The sequence below is a fragment of the Rattus norvegicus genome, chromosome 19 (assembly GCF_036323735.1).
Source record: "Rattus norvegicus strain BN/NHsdMcwi chromosome 19, GRCr8, whole genome shotgun sequence".
Classification (NCBI taxonomy): Eukaryota; Metazoa; Chordata; class Mammalia; order Rodentia; family Muridae; genus Rattus; species Rattus norvegicus.
This window is the reverse complement of record NC_086037.1, coordinates 10,715,585-10,736,609: the sequence shown is the minus strand read 5'-3', so window position 1 is coordinate 10,736,609 and position 21,025 is coordinate 10,715,585. Positions and strand designations below refer to the sequence as shown.

General features: G+C 43.7%; 1 protein-coding gene across 3 annotated transcripts in view; it reads left to right on the top strand.

Annotated features, from left to right (window-relative positions):
* The window catches only part of Nup93 (nucleoporin 93), a 103,784-nt gene that overhangs the window by 57,328 nt on the left and 25,431 nt on the right, over positions 1-21,025 (top strand). For all 3 annotated transcript variants that reach the window (NM_001011925.1, XM_063277858.1, XM_008772282.4), the window contains 2 exons: positions 12,993-13,055; positions 17,655-17,783. In NM_001011925.1, the coding sequence (NP_001011925.1) occupies positions 12,993-13,055; positions 17,655-17,783 (192 nt within the window). The remainder of the gene's footprint in view (positions 1-12,992; positions 13,056-17,654; positions 17,784-21,025) is intronic.

Genomic DNA, 21,025 nt, shown 5'->3' with positions numbered 1-21,025 from the left:
CTGGCTGAGCTTTGGCCCCTCAGAGGTGGGACTTTCTTTACTAACAATAGGAAGCTGGAGAAGCTATCAAGTGCGAATGGAGGAGACTTGCTCAGAAAGGGAGGGGAGCTGTGAGAATTTGGTTTCTCTCAGTATTGGGGTGGGGGTGGGGTCTGGATTTACTTGTGCCTAAGATTCCTTTAAAACTCTGACCCGATGCAACACGGCATAGAATTGATTTCTGAGATGAGACAATGGCTGTGGTTTGCATTTTGTAAAGATGGAGGAACCTGTGAGGGGGGGGGGGGGCAGACCCTGTGCACAGGGAGGTGACTCAGTTACCCACGCCTTGTACACTTGCAGTTATTTCCCTTTGTTTGAAGTGGGTGGATGCCAGTGCCCTCCTCAGAGCTCCTGAATGGAATGTATGGAAATGTCTCCTCCACCATTTTCACCAATTAGCTGTATCCTGGGCGAGATGAGCAGGATTCTGAAGGCAACCGCAGGTCCACCCCAGTTATGTTAGCTGCTGTGGCACAGAGCTGTGGCCTACACTGGTTTACACGCTGTAGAGAAGTTCCTTAGGGTGGGGAGATATTCCCAGAGAAAACGGAATCCTTTGTCTACAGTAAGTATTTCCCATAGTGATAAAGGTCGAAAATTTGTCTCTGGTTGAATGGGTAAAATAGACTTTAAGCTAAGGTTGCCACTGTAAAAGTATAGCAGAGATCCTTGGATTTTTTTTTTCTGAGTTCTATGTCAAAAATTAGGTATATTCTTAAAATATGGGATTCATGAGTAATTTTAGCAAATGACCTTAATTAATTATTCATTAATAATGATAAATATGAATTTATCACTAATCACAGATGGAAATGATTTCTGAGGGAACAAAAGGAAGCATAAGAGTAGTAACTTTCAGAGTTTAGGTTCTTTTATTGTCTTTAAGAAGAATGCTTTTTATTCCTGAAAAGGATTGTTGAATTTTAGAGCTTTTTATTGTTAAAAAAAGACTTCCATGTTAATAGTCTATAAATACATGATTAAAGGCATAAGGAAAAAGTGTTTGGAACAAAAGAAGATTTTGTTCTAAAAAATACTAGATTGAGTTCTGTCTCTCACTTATGGGGGCCATAGTTAGTGCCTTTACTTAGTTAAATACTTGTGAATTCAGAGCTACTTACATCAAACCCATTTCTGTAACTGTAAGCTTATGAACCTGGATTCTTAAATATAGTTGGACTTGACTTGATTCAGATCTGATTGCTGAGAGAACACGTGTGGACTTTAACTGTGACTTGTGTGTTTATTTTTTAAAGGCAGAAGGATTTTTATCTTTTTAACCCTGAAGAGTGTTAAGTTTGACAGTAAACTGTGCTTGAAGAGCTGGCTCACCAGGCTGAGGGGCTGTTTCAGTTCAGCCTTCACAGAACCGGGTTCACAGAACTCTTGACTTGTGGCAGGCTTAGGAAGCCTCCTTCTGTAGGTTGTTGGGGCTGCTGTTCCTCCTGGACGCTATGCACTGTCTCTGTTTAGTACATGTTGGATGCTCAGGAAAGAGCAGTTTTCTTCACAGCAACTTTATATTGACATGGCAGACTCAGCTAGTTGTACAGACTCTGACGGGAATCCTAGAGACATTCTGTAAACCCTCTATGCTGATAGAATCCTCATACAGAAAGAAGCCTGGCCTTCATTGTGGGTGTTTAATGTCTCAGAGAGCCTGCATTGCATGCATTAATTGTTCATAGATGTTCTAGAAAGCAAAGGTCCCTTTCCCTTTGATTTCACAAGGCTCACACCTTGAAATCAAAGTGTCTTCAGGTAGTGAATTAGAACTGCATCCCTACATAGAATGTGGGTAGATGGTTTAAGGAGCTCTGCAAAGCCTTCCTTTGAAAATCTTGAAGTACTCTTTGTTAGAAGATTCTGTGGGCTCTCCCCTCCTTCCTGTTACTGGCTTTATAAAAAAAGCTCTGTGCCAAGTACCTTTTTAGATCATCTGGGAGGTGGCAGAGGTCTAGTGCTTTGTGTCTTCTTCGCTCCCAGCCTGGTCTACTCCAATTTGGCTGCTTGATGAGGCTCTTCCTGATACTTGTGTTCTTGAGGCTCTGCAATTTGGAAGCTCTTCAGTTTCCACATACAATTTTAGCCTTTTGAGAGTAAAGAATCAGGAGTTGGTTCTTTCCATAACAGAAAATAAATTCATATCACACCTCTGACTGTGCTGCAGTACATAGCAGACAAGCACACATGCCAGCCAGCCTGTAGGAAGCACGCAGTGGCACGAAGATGGCAGTGAGGAGGGAGTAAAATGGCGTCATGGGGGCACCATGAGGAGAGCTGGGCTGCAGTTATCTTCTGTTGCAGTCTGAAGACATCCAACAGTTCACGGTTACTCGTGATCTATAGAAGATAGACGTTTCAGATTTTCCTAAAGAGTTGTTAGCACTTGTGTCTGTGCCACCTTTAAGAGATTGTATTAACACTTTGGGGTGGCCTCCGTTGTGTGTTCTTTAGTGTAGAACTTGTTATATAGATGCATTTTTAGAGAACACAGAACAGTTTCTTAGTGGCAGGGTAAAGTAACATACCTGTAAGACTGTATTCTCTGTCTCATTCTAGTTGTTCATGGGCTTTGTTATTTTATATATGAAATATGCCAGAGCTTTCAAAACGAAGCTTACGGTATTTCTTATGACTCTGGGGATAGATTGTTCTGAGATGAAATATGGTCAGAATGGTGATGACGATGCTGCTTTTCTCATTACCATCTCTTACAAGTTTGAGTTTTTGGAGCCAACCATAAAGTTTATCTGGTACAGTCAGCTTATCTGGTTTAAGTAAAGCAAGGTTTACTGCAGTAAATAACTTTCTCAAGGTCAGGCATAAGAAATGATGTCTTCTACATCCATAGCACTGTATTCCTGACCCACATGCTGTCTGCATCTACTTCCCCCTCCTCCTCCTCCTCCTCCTCCTCCTTTTCCTCCTCTTCTTCCTCTTCCTCCTCTTCTTCTTCCTCTTCCTCCTCCTCCCCTCCCCCTCCTCTTCTTCTTTCCCCTCCCTCTCCCCCCTCCTCCTTTTTTTGTTCTTTGTTGGCCGGCTGGTCAGAGTCATCACAGTCAATCTGTCTGTCTGCTGGAGCAACCTGACTTACAGACGTGTCTGTTTGCAGCTATCTCAGAAATGACTCCTGAGCTGTGCTGAGAGTCTTCCTGGGTTTGTGTTGAAGATGATGTACACTTACCAATTTGTCCTTTATACACACACAATTAAAAATATGGTCTGCAACTGAAGCTCCTAGGCTCGTGGTGAATAGATACTCTGTTAGCTGGAATGGGGCTGGGTTCTCTGAAGTCATCCCTAGTAGAACATTCTGCAGGACAAGAATGAGTAAAAGGATTTAGCTGCCTTTAATCTGGGGCAGTTTCTACTTGATAAATGGCCTTGCCCCATGTTCTCCACTGCTTATATTTTTCAGACCTGCGGCCGTGTCTATGGTGACAGTGGTAAGTGGTGCATTCCGCAGCATTCCTTGGCTCCAACAGAGTAAAGTCTGAAGGTTTCCAGCCTTAACAAAGAGGTTTGGGAGAGAACAAAACTTCAAGCACTTTTAACAAAGGAATGCTTTGACAAATTACACTTAAACCAATGTGAAGTCAGAGGAAATGTCTTTGGTTGTTTCCAATTTTTTGAAAAATGAATTTTTGAGTATGAAGGGACTGCAGTGAAACCAAGGCTCTCTCTTCTGTGATGCCCATCCTGGCCTGTGCTCAGACCTATCAGCTTGGGAATGGCTGCAGAGCAGGGAGGCTGCAGAGCAGGGGAGGGGAGGCTGCAGAGCAGGGAGGCTGCAGAGCAGGGAGGCTGCAGAGCAGGGAGGCTGCAGAGCAGGGGAGGGGAGGCTGCAGAGCAGGGGAGGCTGCAGAGCAGGGGAGAGGGGAGGCTGCAGAGCAGGGAGGCTGCAGAGCAGGGGAGGCTGCAGAGCAGAGCAGGGGAGGCTGCAGAGCAGAGCAGGGGAGGCTGCAGAGCAGGGAGGCTGCCATTCTTTTTTTTTTTTTTTCCCCCCGGAGCTGGGGACCGAACCCAGGGTCTTGTGCTTGCTAGGCAAGCGCTCTACCACTGAGCTAAATCCCCAACACAGAGGCTGCCATTCTTGGCTGCAGTGTGAATGACCGACACTGGGCAGCAGCGGAGAATTAATGTGAGTGTGAATCCTAAACACTGTCCTCCCAGCGTTCCTGTGCTGCTGAGTGGAGCTCAGGCTTCATCCTGAGCTCCTCAGAAAGCAGGCTGCTAGCTCTCACTCACTCACTGAGACACACTTTCTGCTAAAGCCCTACCTACTCCCAACCCCCAGCTCAGTGTCCAAAGCTTGCTTTCATTTTTTTCCCCAACAGGATAGAAGGCACAAGATCAGATAAAGCTCAGGAATCCATTCCTACTCTTGTTTCCTGTTAAAAGTAGAGATTGCCTTAGTGGGTTTTTCAGAGTCATTGTAAGGGCCGTGGAGAGGATGCTGCTCACAGACCAGGCCATTCTTGGTGTATTCCCATTTATGCTGCAGGGCAGGTTTAGTACCCGGAGTCCAAGGTGAACTTGGAATGCTTCCTTTGTCCCTAATGAGCCCACCTGTTCCTCCCCTAGAGTGACTGTGGGTCCAGTTGTGAGATCCTATTCATGTCTCTGGGTGAGGAGAGGCCTCTGCTGATGCTCTCTGAAGCCAAGCACACAATGTACTATTAATATTCCTTCCATTTGCAGAGGTGGATTGAAAAAGTTCTTCCTGCAGAATCCTTCCCTTTCTTGTGTCTCCATAGTTTAGCCTTAGCAAGTGTGCTGAGGTTAGGGCCATTTGATGAAGGAAGAGAGGAAATGCTCACAATTTTTTCTCTTTGGTGTCATCCCAGTGTCAGAGCTGCTGACTGGCCCCCCTTATCCCTTGTCTACCACTGTGACAGCCACATCCCCCCCCCCCGTGGGGGGGAAGGGAGGGAGTGAAGGAGGGTGGGAGGGAGGGGATGGCCAGCAGAGGCCATGCTACCATGCTCCATCCTGGTCTCTCTCACTGGGTGTAGGCGTGGACATAGTTTTAAGGTGTGCTGTGACAGCAGTGCTGACTGAGTTGTCCCCTCTCCAGTCCTCCTGTGAAAAAGCAGTGCTTTATGCAGGCCTTAAGGGCAGCAGAGCTCTTTGGGATGTGGAAGAAAGCAGAATGTGTAGAAAAACATTTTTTTTCCTTTGTCACCAATGTCAAAGGAATCACTCATTTATATGATGTGATCAATACTTGTACCCTCTGTATCGAGCCTCCCAATAACTATGATGTGTGACTTGTTTATCATTCTTGAATATCTAGAAATGGCTGGTGTAATAAGGCAGGTAATAAGAATGCCCCTCTGCCCTTACAAGGGGCAGAAGAGGCTTATCGGTAGCAGCATAGGATATAAGCAGCCTCAGTGGAACGCAGCCTCTAACACGGTCTTCCTCAAGTTAGCAACTCCCTGTACTAATCAGCCGCAGTGCGATGCCTCGGTGCAGAGCCAGGAAGAGGCATCCAGCGTTTTTGTGCCCACGTTATGTTGACAGGACGGTGTTTACACATCTCTGCAGCCCTCACCACCTGACCTTGCTGCTGCTTGTCCACAGCTTTAGCTGACTCTGAAGTCTTAGAAGTTGGGCTTTTGTTCTAGGGTTTTGCCTGTTTGTGGGGTGGGGAACATGTAAGGAGGAAATATGCATGAAGCATAAGTGGGCTTACAGTAGTGCCCCTCTTTAAGGCCCATGCTTTCTTAGAAGGCAGTGGTGCAGATGGACTAATACTGACATGATTTTGAGGAGACCAGGTGTGTCAGCGCCCTAAGGTCAAAATGTTGCCCACGTGCCCTTTGTTGGTCTGGGAGGACATACCACCCATGCTGGCATTTATTAGCATCTCCTCGTGGACACTGCATTCTCTTCCTCCTGGGGGAGAACTAGAAGACTGCCCCGTAAACCAGTTTTAATAATAATCTGATCTGCTTTAAAGCATCCAGATCCAGCATGCAATTTTATGACCTTCCTTATAGCCTAACACTTGAAGTCCATTTTGTCCAAAATACAAAATGAGACAGTCATCATGACTTGTACAGCACCGTGTCACATTGCCAGGGGCTGCCACCTCTGTCTCCAGACCTGTCTGAACAAGCACCTGCTGCCGCCTGCTGAAAGGGCTGTGAGGCTCAGCACAGACTCACACCAGCATCAGGCTAGTGACGTCATTCTAGTCTGTCTGACATGACTTTCTTATGGGGAACATATGCAATCTATCAACAGATGATTTAAGAAAACAAGCAGTGGGACTTTAAATCTGAGTTGGAGAATAAAGCCTGAACCTTAGTGGAGATCCAGCCTCATTCTATATTCCCTTATCACAGTAATCTCTACCTGATAAAATAACACAAAGTACTTTAAGACATTAGTAAATCCTCTTACCCAAATGTAAAACTATCTGCTCTTTGAGTTCATCATTTGCACTTGAGTGATTCCTTAGGAGGGTGTGGGAGGGGCATCACCAGACGCCACAGACAGGGTAATGAAGAAGCATGTCCACAGCATTCCAGAGGCCCAGCTCACTGTGTTCTGTTTCATCTCGGAGTAAGAGTTACCCTGTTTATTTATCCACCTCCTTTGTCCCCACCTTCCAAAAGACAAGGTTCAGTATATGGCCCTGGCTGTCTTTGACTTCTCTCTGTAGACCAGGCTGGCCTCAGATGACAGAGGTCCACCTGCCGCTGCCTCCCAAGTGCTGGGGTTAAAGGTGTGTGTCACCATGCCCACCTAGCCCCTTCTTGCTTATCCACCTTTTGTTTGTGTCTTGGTACTTCATTCAGTCATAGTGTTAATATTTTGATTTGGGGCTGGCTAGATGACTCAGCGAATAAAAGCATTTGCTGCCAAGTCTACTGAGTTGAGCTCAATCTCTGGAGGCCATGTGATTGAAGGAGAGAACCAACTCCCACAGGTTGTCTCTGACCTCCATGTGTGCCATGATCCCTGGCCCAAATAAGTAAATGTAAAATTTTAAACTTAAGTATTTTGAGTGTTGGTTCTTACAGATTTCCTGTTAATTTGTATCTATCATATATATGACGTGGGAGGCAGCACAAAGGTTCCATGGTGTCCACTGTGGGTTTTACATCGTGTCAGATGCCTTTTGGTAAATGTCCACCATCCAGCCTCACTCTCCATTTGACAGCATGGATTGCTGGTTGGTCTGTTGGAGGAAAGAGAGAATAAATAGTGTTTTGTGTTGTGAGAACCATATAAAACATGGCTTTTCCTTTGTGCAGCAGCTTCTAATTGTGTGTGTGCCTGCATTACAGCAGTGAGGAACTTTATATGTTCAAGTCAAGCTTACTTGTAGGTGGGAGCAGAGACCTGTAAAAGAAGCAGTATAAATCCTGTTTTTTTAATGGCTTTTCTTTTCTGACTAAACTGAACATGGAAAATTTTCTCATTAGAGATTCTTTTTTAAGTGATTATGTTATGTGCACGTGTGTGTGAGCACATATGTAGTGTCTATATGAGTTCTAAGACTCTGAACTCAGGTCCTCAGGATTTGAAAGAGAAAGAGCACGTGCCTGCTGAACTGGTTCCTCACTGTTAGAAGCAGATGAACTAAGAACATGTGTGCGTTAGGCAAGGCAGTGTTCTTGCCTATGCTGCTTCTCTGGAGTACTCTGAGTACCAGAGTCTGTATTAAGTTAAATAAGGCTCATCTTCCGGCCTACAGTGATTTAGGAGCCACTTTGACCATCGGATCCCTAAATACTATTGTATCGCTACGAAAGTGGATGGGATCTGGAAGCTTTGGTCTGGGTTATTCTAGCAAAGATGCACTGGAGAGATGGCTCAGCGGTTAAGAACACTTGCTGCTCTTGCAGAAGACCCATATGGTGGCTGTAACACCAGGCATGCATGTGTTATCACATACATGTAAATACTCAGGCCTGTGTGTATGCGTGTGTGTCTGTGTGTACATATACATATAAATGTATAGTATGTATATATACATACTTTAAATATGTATATATTATATATATATATACTATAAGTTTGTGTGTGTGTGTGTGTTTGTACGTGTGTGCGTGTGTATGCTATGGATCTTTTAGACTTGTGATGTCTGTGCTTCTTTATTGTTAAAGGATTGACCCTAGATGTTGTTGAGTTGCCTCATTCCTTCCTGAATGGGAGCTATTGAGTGTTCCTGAAAGCCGGAAACCAAAACCCATTCCAAGAGTCCATGAAGTGTCTAATCCAGGGCTCTGGAAGGGAGGAGCAAATAGGAAAGTTGGGTATAGACATATTAACTCCAAAGGCCTGCAGGCATCTCCGAGGACAAGGGGAGCCATGCGCAGAGACCTTTTAGTTGTGGAGACCCAGCTCAGCCTACCTTTGTACCCTAACTTGTTTTCCGGAGAACCCACTTTTTGGTAAATGATAAAAATGCCTCTCCAGGATGAGGATAGGCTTTATAGTTTTAAGAAGAGGCTCAGAAACCCAAAAGAAAAGAAGCAGGCTGGAGAGATGGCTCAGTGGTTAGAGCACTGACTGCTCTTCCAGAGCTTTGAGTTCAATTCCCAGCAACCACATGGTGGCTCGCAACCATCTGTAATGGGATCTGATGCCCTCTTCTGGTGTGTCTGAAGACAGTTACAGGGTATTCATATACATAAACAATAAATCTTAAAAAAAAAAAGAAAGAAAGAAAAGCAGCACATAGACAAAGTCTATTGATCCAATAGTAAGAATAAGACCACTACCGCAATTTTTGAGCCAAATTTGAAGCTAGCTTTATTCAATACTGGCCAGAATGACGGATTCTGGATTCCCATGGTATGGCACTGAATTACATTAAGCAGGAACTATATTCTAACCACATTCGTCCAATCAAAGGCACACATACATCCTGACATACATAATGCCTGCCTATGTGTGATCAAACACATCGTGTACAGTTGGGACAACCAAGGTTGTTCACAGAAGCAGAAACCCAATTCTTCTCTTACATTAACAATAGCCCCCGGCGTTCCAGGGAGTTTTCTGCTCTTGGGCAAGTGGGGCTGGCAGGTTAGAGGCATTTCTGTTTAGAAGATCTCTGAGCACAGTAATTTAAACTTTTTTTTAAAAGATTTATTTATTATATATGAGTACACTGTAGCTGTCTTCAGACACACCAGAAGAGGGCATCGGATCTCATTACAGATGGTTGTGAGCCACCATGTGGTTGCTGGGAATTGAACTCAGGACTTCTGGAAGAGCAGTCAGTGCTCTAACCGCTGAGTCATCTCTCCAGCCCAGTAATTTAAACTTAAAACATAACTAGCCACAGCAAGTCAAGGAAGAGGCTTAGAAGCTAGGGTGGAGACAGACTGTGTTCTGTCCAACTGTTCAGTTTATCTTGTTATGCTTTAGGTTTTGGTGTTTTGAGACAAGGTATTACGCTGAGGCTTAGGTTGGCCTTGAACTTGCAGCATTACTCCTAAGTGCTGAGATTACAGTGGTGAGCCACCACAGCTGGCCCTGTCCAGGCTGTCAGAAGGAAGGGGAGGAGAAGACAGGAATCTTTTACCCATTTCGATGTTTAATTTTGCTTTCATTGTTTTATATGGTAAAATACATTATTGCTCCCATTTTTAGTTCAGCGATTTTATTCCAGCCTAGTGTTACTGTTCCAGAGTTGTGAAGACTCATCCTTTATAAAGCTAGTTAGGGCTACTCATGCTCTATAGAGAGCGAAAGAGAGAAGTAAGACGGACGAACAGAGCCAGCATTTGGAAGCAGAGTCAGGTGGGTCTCTGAGTTTAAGGCCAGCCTGGTCTACAGTGAAAGTTACAGGACGAGAGGGCTACACAGAGAAACCCTGTCTGGGGTGGGTAAGTGGTAGTGGTGGTGGTGGTGAAGAACAGAAGAAGATTTATTTAATATGACCGTACTGGGAGAGGAACAAAGTGGCCCCCAGTCCCTCCAAATCCATCTTCATGTCCTGACATGAGGTTTAAGTTAACACAGAGCAAGAAGTCTGCCTAGCCAAGCCTGCTGGTCTGATTGTGTTCCTCCCTGTCTCATCTGGACTCCAGTCTGTCCTGCAGGGTGGTCTGAGGAGTTGTCAGACCTGTGTTAAGTGTCTGTCTTGGGGACAGGTTGCCCCTCTGTCTGGCACTAGTTTCAGCCCTTTTCCTCCCATCATGAGATACTTGGGGAAATTAGAATTTCTTGGGTGGTCTCTATAGTTTGATAGTCAATGGGAGAGAGAGATGGTGTCTTTAAAATATCTTCATTCGTTTTTTCCCCCAAGGGTGTGTTCTTTAGAAGACATTAATCACCACTAGATGGCACAAGAGCCCATCACTACTGTGTACCTGCTAATTCTTTTTTAAAGATCGGCTGCTAATGTATAGTTTTAAAAAATATAATATGTATAGTCTATTCTAATGTTTCCTTGTAGAAAGAAATAACAGATAAATATCAAAGATCAGAATAAATGTAATTGTCCCTGTATATACCCAAACATAAACATTCTAGAATAAACACTGTCTAACCTGCACAGTGTGGTGGCACTGACCTGTAACACCGGTGCTTGGGAGGCTTGGAGAGAGAATTGGACATTTAAGGCAGCCTTGGAGAGAGAAATGGCAAGATCTGGTGGAGGGGTATTAAGTAGATGCAGATTTTCTTGTCATCATTGCCTAAATAATATGGTATTTAAGCTCTTAACTCGGCATTCACATTGCATTAGTTATCTATGGCTTAAACTGTGCACAGGGCACACGCAAATACTGTGCTATCTGGGAAAGGATCTGAAATCCAAGTCTCATGTACAAATGCTTCGTTTAATATGTTGTCGTTTAATATGTTGTCATTTTTAAAAACAGTTTTTAAAAGGCAAGGAGCTTAATCTGACCCTAATCGTTTGTTATTTTCCCTTTTCTATGATAATCTTTTATTTTTGGAAATTATAATATAATTACATCATTTACCCCCTTCCCTTTCCTCCTTCCAGTCCCTCCCATGTAAACCCCACCCCAATTTTCTTCAAATATATGGCCTTTTTTTCTTGTTGGTAATGTTTGTTTTTATGACTCTGTGTGTGTGTGTGTGTGTATGTGTGTGTGTGTGTGTGTGTGTGTGTGTGTGTGTGTGTGTGTGTGTGAGAGAGAGAGAGAGAGAGAGAGAGAGAGAGAGAAAATTTTAAATTTTAAATTCAATTAAGAGCCCCATTTACAAGAATTTCGCTTTTGAACCAATGTGTCTGACCACTGCTTTCATGCAAGTATGCATGTATGTGAAATGCATGAATGTAAGCGTGGTTAAAGAAATTAAAGTGCTGATCATTTGACTTGGGCAGATCGGGGAAGCATAGAAGAGAAGATAGACTATCAGACTTAACCAGCATACTGCCCTCTGCATCAGCCATAACAGGAAAATTAAACTAGGCCTTAGCAAGCAGTGGCTTCTCCTCTCGCTCCTACCATTGTTCACACGGCTGCCTGAAGCAGCAGCGCATGGTCCCTGCCTGCCATTGTTGAGCAGTATCAGTTCACAGCATGATGCATAGTTTTGCTCGTAACTGGAGACACTGTAAGCCTTTAATACAGCCTTAGCCATTGAAGTCCTCATAAGAAAGATATGAGTTGGATGCTATACAGTTGAGACCCTGTCTCAAAAATAGAGAATTCATAATAAAAGTTTGACTTCTTTCATCAAGGGCAATATATGCATATTTTATAATCACATAATTTGTCTCCCTTTCCTACATGCGGGGACCATTATTAAAGAGGGACTGAAACCCCTCCGTAACCCTCACCTCATGGCCCTGTTATCAGTGTAGATGGAAGTCTGCATTGAATCCTGAGAGCTGCTCTAGAGCCGTCTTTCTGAGACGACTGTTGGCTGGCTGCTGGCTGCCTACCTCAGTGCATCGTGTGGTTTGGAGTGTGAGAGCAGTGTGGGCCAGTGCATAAGGAATCTTGGAACTCTAAGGTTATTATTAATATCTTATCCAAACTATATTCCTGTATTGCCTTCCACCCACAATTTGTTAGCCAGCAGTGTAAGAACTAGGCTGTTTGACAGAGTGCAGTGAAGCTACGCTTGTTAAAATGCAAGTATTCAAACCAACCATATCTGTGGGAAATCATCAGGGCAGCTTCAGTGAGCTTGCCATTTAAAAGCCATTGCTTAATTCTTTCTATTATATTCCCAAAATTCTTTTAAAAAATTATAAAGAAAGCAGGTCATTGAAATGTATAAATGTATGAATAGTGTGCTTGCCAACTGTGCTGTTCAGAATGTAGGTGGATCTGGGGTGCGGCATACCTTGGAGTCTTTCATATTACATCCAAAACTTTGGTCTCCATACTTGAATCTATAATACTAACTGTAGCTGTCCTTGTTTCTACTTCGGCCCCTCAGCCCCAGGCTGTGGAAAAGAAGCTTTACCTATGTATAAAAGACAGGGTGTTGACCTGGTGTCTGCCTGTGTGTATCTGCGGCTATTGTCACAGTCTCTTGTGTCCTCTCTCAACTGACCTCAGGCAAATAGAGACAGTGGACAAGAACAAGGAGGTCATCCTGAGCTCCCTTTCCTTAGTGTCTCCCACATATCAGGCAGTCCGTATTAATGATAGGGCTGTGTATTGAGCCTTGGGTCCAAGAGCTTCATTACGTTATCTCCTTGTTATACGTAAGTCAGCTGACATTTAGAGTTTGGCTAATGTCCTGCCACTAGGCTTTGGCAGGGGCAGTGAGAACAGAGAGTACATGAAGTCCCAGTATCCCAGTCTGGCCGGCATACTTCCTGTGTTACTGAAAATGGCCTTGAGCTCCTGATACTCCTGTCTCTACCTCGGTGCCAGAAGGTGAAGACATGCACTGCTTTGCCAGGCTCCTGGGGTTGTCTCTGCTCAGCAGTCACTTCCTGCTATTTGAAAGTAACCTTGGTTATGTGGCTTTACTTCATTTTCTAGGGCTTCCTGAAGAATGAGAAAGATAATGCCTTGCTGTCTGCTATCGAAGAGTCCCGGAAGAGGGTAAGAAACAGCCCACGGGAGACGCATGAGTGACGTGTTCACCAGTGGAGCGCAAGTCCGGCCTGTTCTGCTTCCTCATCTTACTGCATGATGGCGACGCTTTTTTAAAATTAAAACTTTGCTTTATGCTGCCTTTTATTCCTAGTGTGGGGCGTGTGGAACCAGAGGACAACTTTTGTGGGTGGGTTATTTCCTTTTACCATGTGGGTTCAGAGTTCAGACCCGGGGGTGGGGGTGGGGGTTTCCGGATTGGCAGCAAGCCATTGTACATTCTAGCCTGTCCCCGCCTCTGTAAATGCTCTCAACCGGAAAATGTCAGAGCAGATAGTTTTACCCAGGTGTTCCTGGATGATTTCATCCTGGGAGAGAATATGATTGTTAGGTGAGATCCCCAAGGCACAGCAGGATAGCATCCCATGTCGGATAAATGTGCGTATTTTACAGACGTGTTCCTTCATGATGCTCTTAGGGTCATCTCCTTCATTAACTTGAGTCAGCTCCTCTTGCTTCTGATAAGGACTGAAGCCTTTCCGTAACATCCCAGTTCAGAGAGTTTTGAGGCTTCTGAGAGGTTGGGGAAGAGAGAGAGGTGGTTAGCTGTCAAGCTAGCCCTGGCTCTGAGACGACGCCTTCTCCCAGAAGCACCTGCCAGTCTGTCTGCTGTGTCTCTCTGCAAAGGAATTGGAGGACGGAAGGCTGTTTCTGTTGCAGTGTTTCCTTAGCTTGACTGTCAGGTGAAATGTGTTTATGTATTATTGTGAAATCTGCAAGTAATAAAGTGAGACGTGCCCCTGCTTGGTGCGCTCTGTCAGTTTAGTCTACAGGGTAAAGTCCTCAATAAGACTGAGAGCAGGCATGGCTGCCCTCTCGAGTGTGTGAGAAATGTTCCAAAGGCGTTACGTGACCAGTAGAGAAATTCCAGTTTCATTCATTACATTGTTGGCAACAGTACTTAGGCCTGGAGATAGAGAAATTCATTTGGTTTAGATTTGAAGATGTTTAGAAAGGATTTTGTTGTTGTTGTTGTTCATACTCTTGAATTTCTCACCAAAATTGTCCTGTTATAAAAGACCAATGAAATTAAATTAGGATTCTTGAGTGCCTCCAAACCTTATTAATACATTTACCCGGTAGAATGTGTTTCTGAAATTGGCAGTCTCTAAATATTGTGCCATACTGAGACTAAATGTGCAGCCAGCCAAAACATTTAGGTGACATGCCATAGCACAAAATGTGTGCATATGTGTTTATGAGGAAGACATTCCAGTGTTGGGAGCTAGCCTGAGGGGATACCTCTCACTTGGCTGGACATTGGAAGGTTGCTGCTGAGCAAAAATAATTTTCAATAAAAAATAATTAAAAAATCAGCAGCTTCCTGGCATTTCAGCTACAATTTCATGTCTGAATGACTTGCCAATGTCCTGCTGAAATGCCAGGAAAACAGGCTAGAAAACCACAAATGGATCTTTGCTTTTCCCATTTAGTGCATCCCAGCAGAGACAAAACGACACTCTCAGAACATACGAATGTTTCTAAAAGCCGCAGCAGCTCAGTAATGATAGGATGTGAAGCCAAAGCAGTTTGCTTTCTTCATTTTGGTCAAGTGGAGTGCAGGAGCTCCCGACGAGGTCTTAATTCAGTTGCCTAGTTTGCTCCCTGCCTTCTTTTCTTAACTGGTAATGCTTTCCACAGGTAATGCTCTCCTCACACAACAATAACATAAGGGTGACTCAGCTTTCCTTTGTCCCTTTTTCTGTGGTTGCTTTTGCCCTCCTTTTGGTTTTTAGGTCTCTACATTTCCTTTCAGTGGCTCCTTACTCTTTCAGTGTCCCGTTCCTACCTTGCCTCAGACCCTGTTCTCTAGCTTCTCTTCTGCGTAGCTCCTCTTTAGTCGCCATTACTTTTTGTGTCTCTAGCTCAGTACTGCAGACTCCACTGTAACTCCAGCAGGCCGCAGCTGGGCAATGGGTGCTCCTCATCCGAGCAGGCCGCAAGTTAGACATTCCACAGTCTCTAAGATAAGCTGGGGGCGATATGGTAAGACAAGAGAATCTTAATGTTGGGTCATTGTTTTTATCATACCAACAATAAATAGAATGACAGTGTTTAGGTTCCTGGTTGTTTGTAAATGAGTAACTTGGCATACTTCCTAGGGACGTGTGAGCACTTGAGCCCCCAAATCTTCCACTCATCAAAGTTGTTTGGTATTTCTAGAAGTGCCAGGAGAGCTTAGTAAATGGAGTGGCGTGGGGATGGGGTAGTTAATTTCCACTGTGGTTGCTTTGACCCACCATCCTACTCGAGTGACTAGATTATTGTCAACTGGCAGAGACAAGACAGGAAGATACCAGAACAAAGGCACTGGGGACCAGGGAGGGGAAGAGGGGTGGAAGGGAGAAATCAAGTACTTTCTACAAATGCACTGAGCTTTGAACCATATTACAATGTAGGCTAAAGGAACAAGGGATACAATAACACATGCGGGGTTGGGGATTTAGCTCAGTGGTAGAGCGCTTGCCTAGCAAGTGCAAGGCCCTGGGTTCGGTCCTCAGCTCCTGGAAAAAAAAAATACACACATACACACACAATGACTAGAAAGAAGGGCAGCACGTTTTATACCCTTTCTACAATGTACTCTGAAGACGTGGGAGAGAATGAACAAAACTGTGGGGAGAGGCTCAAGGTTAAAGAGGCAGCAGCTTCCACTAAGAAGAACATTAGAAAAAGTGTGGTGTCCTTGTGTACACATTGGGAGTCACATCCAGGAAATCACCTCTTTCAGCTCCACCTTTCTGATCTGTCACAAATGCACAGCCTTAGTGTTTATGTTTATACATATTAACAAGAGACAAAGGTTTTCTGTGTTCCAACCCTGGCTAACTGGCTGTCCTACCTCTATACCTGACACCCATGCTGTCTGGTTTAAGTTTTGTTCATTTCTCTAATAGTTCCCTACAGTTTGTATACATAACTATTATCAGTATAAATTATCTGCATGGCCCAGAATGAAGCAGGCATTACTAATATGTTCTCAGTGCTGCCTGATTACATGGCGATCTCACTGCAGGTGAGGTAGCCATCTGAAAAGTGGGATTAATCTAGGAACCCTGACCCACCAAGTGCGAAGTTACAGGCCGAGAGCAGCCTCGGTTCAGTGGAGCTATAAACTGTGCTAGTTCTGACTTCCTTTCATCCTTTACTTCTTGATTTTCTCCCTTCCACCTTCTTCCCCTCCCCGATCCCCAGTGCCTTTGTTCTGGTATCTTCCTGTCTTGTCTCTGCCAGTTAACAATAGTGTAGTCACCTGAGTAGGATGATGGGAAATCAATCCCAGAAGGCTTTTTTAAAAAAGTGCTTTCTTCCTGTTACAAGAAATATTAGTGCTTTAAAAAACATAAATAAATAAAATCACTGGAAGAGCCCTCCACCCTTTAGTGTGTGTTAACTCTTAAGATACAAAGGATCCATCATTGTTTTATATCTTACAAGGAAAAGGTACTACTGTGGCTTTTAATAGCCTAATTCAAGAGCTAGTAACGATGTCTGTCTTACTAAGCAGAGGGAGAGATGCTCATCCTCACTAATCATTAGGAAGGCACAAATCAAAATGACAGTGGACGACTATCTGACACTTTTTATTAGCAACAGCAGCAGCAGCAGCAGCAGAGAGCAAGTGTCGGTGAGGGGGTAGAAAATGGAAACCCTGACTCAGTGTCAGAGGGATTCTGAAGTGCTGCATCCTTGATGGAAACATGGTAGTCGCAGGAAATCCAGATTGACCAAGACGATGGCAGCGACTCTGCATCTGAGTATATCCCCAGACTTGAAAGCTGGGACTTGGAAAGATATTGCATAGCCATGTTCTTAGCAGCGTTGTATACAAACGGAAGGACATTTTGGCACATGCTTCAACATGATGGGACTGCTAGATAAAGTAAGCCAGTCGTAAGAAGATAGAGTGTATGGTTCCATTTCTGAGAGATGACGGGAGTAATCCCATTCGGAGAGAGAGAACTGGATAATGGTTGCCAGGGTCTGGGTAGAGAAAGGAACGGCCTGTTATTAGTGAGTGAATAACTAATTTAGTTTTGTGTCAGCATTATAAGCATGGAAGGTGGTGGCTGTCCACTTAAAACTGGAAAACTTGGCTTGGAGAAACGGCTCAGCAGGTTAAAGCACTGGCTACTCCAGAAGATGTGGGTTCAGTTCCCAGTCTCCAGCATGGTGACTGACTCATAATCATTTGTAACTCCAGTCTCAAGGATCTGATATCCCCCTCTGGCCTCCCTGGGCACCAGATATGCATGTGATGTGCAGACATCCATGCAGGTAAAACAGCTATTACATAAAAATAAAATAACTTTAAATGGTATATTTTATATAAATTTTCTCACAATTTAATGAGTTTTTAAAAATGTCTTCACATCAGTGAATAGTGTATTATAAACCATTGCTAACAAATTTTTAAATGATAAATTTTTAAGTAGATGGTTTGGGTCTGCTTCTGGAACTGGTCAGTGAATGGAGCTCCGATTTTGCAGTTCTGCATTGTTTTAAAGGAAACCAGAATCATCAGGCCCGCTCTCTTCTGTCTGGCAGACCTTTGGCATGGCTGAGGAGTATCATCGAGAGTCAATGCTGGTCGAGTGGGAACAGGTGAAACAAAGAATTCTGCATACGCTGCTGGCATCAGGGGAGGATGCCCTTGACTTCACCCAAGAAAGTGAGGTAGGTTCAATCAGGCCGTCACCATCAGTAGAAATACGAAGCCCTAGTGCTTGTCTGCTTGTCTAATTGGCAGTTGTACTAATTGAGATTGTTCTTCTCTTTGAAAGATTTAATTAAACAAATAAAGTGTAGGGCCATGGTTCAAAACTTAAAACACCCGGTACTCCATTCTGTCCCGCTTTGTAGTCTGCAGGCCATCACTTCCCCTCACACACAGATCTCACATTGCTTTACACAGGTGCACACGGCTGAGTGTGTGTGCGTGTCTGTGTAAAGTGTTTGTGTGCTCCCTTTCTTCTGTCTCACTGCATGTTGGAGGTCCTTCCTGCAAGGAATTTCGGGGGCTATTTTTAGGTCTAACAGACCCGTCTCCTCCTCTTCCTCTTCCTTTTTCTCTCCTCCTCCTCTCCCTTCCCCAATTGTCCCCTCTCCTATTTTTCTCAAGATAGGTTTTCTCTGTGTATCCCTGGCTGTCCTGGAACCTGCTTTGTAAACCAGGCTGGCCTTGAACTCACAGAGATCTGCCTGCTTCTGTCTCCTGAGTACTAGAATTAAAGCCCTGTGTTCTTTCTAAAGGAATTTCAGAGTTGAGGAGGTAGCTCATTCAGAGCAACGTGTGCAAGCCCTGGTCAATTCCCAGAGCTCAAGAGGAGAAAGATTACAAGTTCAGTATCAAAGCCGGCCTAGGATACATGAGATCCTATGTCAAGTTAAAAAAGAAAAAGCATCTAAAAGTACTTTCAGAAATAGCTATTTAAAGTTTTTAAGGTTTTAGAAGTGATGATATTAGTATTACCAGTGCTTCGTGTTCAGTCTTTTTGGTGAGGACTTAAGATTTTACTATGTAGCCAAAGCTACCCTCGGGTTTGCAAATTTCCTATCCTGTGGTACTGGCTTACAGGTGCATGCCCCTTAGCAGGTTTCTACACGCTTACCTATATGGAGGTAGGACGCTCAGGCTCAGAGTTAGAACATGCTGCAAAGCCCAGAACTTCAGGTCTTGGCTGTATTGAAGTGTGGGTCAAGGATTTGGTGGACTTGAAGTTGATTTAAGAACCAGTCTTTCTGTTCAGTCAAGTGCCCAGGTAAATAGCTACTGGTGTCTGGTTATTTTGGGAAATTGCTCCTTAAGGACACTGTCCTATATTTCTTAGACTCAAAGACTTCAGCTGAAAGCCATCTTTGAGGAGGAAGAACTAATATACACAAGACCCTTGGCTAATCTAGTGTTCTTCAATTCTTCCGGAGTCTGAGCCAATAATTAGAGCAACTCCTGGTTTCATAAACTTCATTTTTTTAAAATGGTGTTAATAGGTTGTACTCTGTACAGGGATTTGAAAGTAATTATAAACTACAAATGAAATATTCTTCCTTGATTGCTCTTCTCTCAAAAATAGACAGTCTATTCAGTAGGCTCTTATTCCATGACCTCCAGGCCCTTGGAGAGAGTTACCCATGCCTGTACTGTTCTCCATTGGGATTTTTGGCAGAGTTAACAATGTTGCCGTGTAAGTTGGCAGGTGGTACACACAAGTCTCTTCCATGTATCCAGAGAATTACCATTTTCTGAAAACTTGTGGGAAGTTTTTGTTTCTTTGTTTGGAGACAGAATTAGGGTTTTAATATATAGCCCGAGTAGTTAACTTTCCCAGGGTGTGGTGGTTCGTGTCTTAATACCATCCTCTTAAAGAAGCTAAGACAAGGGGCTGGGGATTTAGCTCAGTGGTAGAGCGCTTACCTAGGAAGCGCAAGGCCCTGGGTTCGGTCCCCAGCTCCGAAAAAAAAGAATCAAAAAAAAAAAAAAAAAAAAAAAAAGAAGCTAAGACAAGAGGATCCTTGTGGGTTGAACAGCAGGACTTCATTCATGAGATCTCTGCCTTATTCTTTGTAGTGTTGGAGTTACAGACCTGAGCTTACAATGGCTGATTCTCAGCTTACATATGGTTTTCATTGCCTTTATTGTTTTGAATTTTCTCTATAAAGTATAACATTATATAGTAAAGCATAAAATCTGAAGTATGTAATTCAGTAAATTATTAAAAATGAACAGTTACTAAAACAGTCCCAGCATCTCAGCAGTAACCTCTGACCTCTGCCCCATTCCCCCATGGTCCTGCCTCTGTGAACTTTATACAACTGGAGTCATAAAACGTCTTCTTTGTAGCTACTTTTTTGCATCATACTCTACTCATAGATATTACTGTAGTGGTAAGAAATTCACTTTGTGGCTGAACAGTGTAACTAGTTTTGTTTGCCCATTCTAGTGTTGATGGACATTTGGATACTTGGCTTTTATAAACTTTATAAAAATAAATTTTATAAATTTCTTTATCTTTTGATGAAAATATATTTATATCTCTGTGGGGTACACCAGAGAGAGTGACTGGGTATGTGTGTTCAGCTTTGGAGCTGAGCCGGGGTTACTGGAGGGCACTGAGCGTGCACAGGCCCCAGGTTCAATTCCCAGCACCCACCTCTCCTTTGTACCCCATTCCCCCCATACACAGTTTATTTTTGTTGTTCTTTTGTTTTTTTTTTTTAAAGATTTATTTATAATATATAAGTACACTGTAGTTGTCTTCAGACACCAGAAGCAGGCACCAGATTTCATTACAGATGGTTGTGAGCCACCATGTGGTTGCTGGGATTTGAACTCAGAACCTCTGGAAAAGCAGTCAGTGCTCTTAACCGCTGAGTCATCTCTCCAGCCCTTTTTTTGGTTTTTTGAGATAGGGTCTTACTCTGTAGTCCAGGCTGGCCCAAAACTCACTGGGTAGTCTAAGCTGACTTTAACCCACAATGATCCTCTTGTCTTAGCTTCTTTAAGGGGTTGGAATTAAGACATGAACCACCACACCCTGGGAAAGTTAACTTTACTAGACATGCCCCTAAATGGTTTCATTATATGTCCTCCACCGTCAGTCTGTGAGAAATCCATCTGTTTCCTGTCTTTGCCACACTTGTGTGTGATCTTTCAGAATTTGGCCATTCTTGTAGTAGGTAGAGCCCTGTATTTTCACAGGCACTTTCCATGTAATTTCCTTCAAAATGATGGAAAGATATATTATCTCCACTTCATTCATCCTGTAGAGGAGAGCACACAGTTTGAAGGACAGATGACAAGTATCAGAATTAAACCTGAGCCTGGATGTCTCTTTGTGAAACACCTTTTCTTCTGCTGTAAGGCCTGGGAACAGGTATAAAGCTGCAGCCCAGTGTCTGGCGTGGGGTGCATGCTCCAC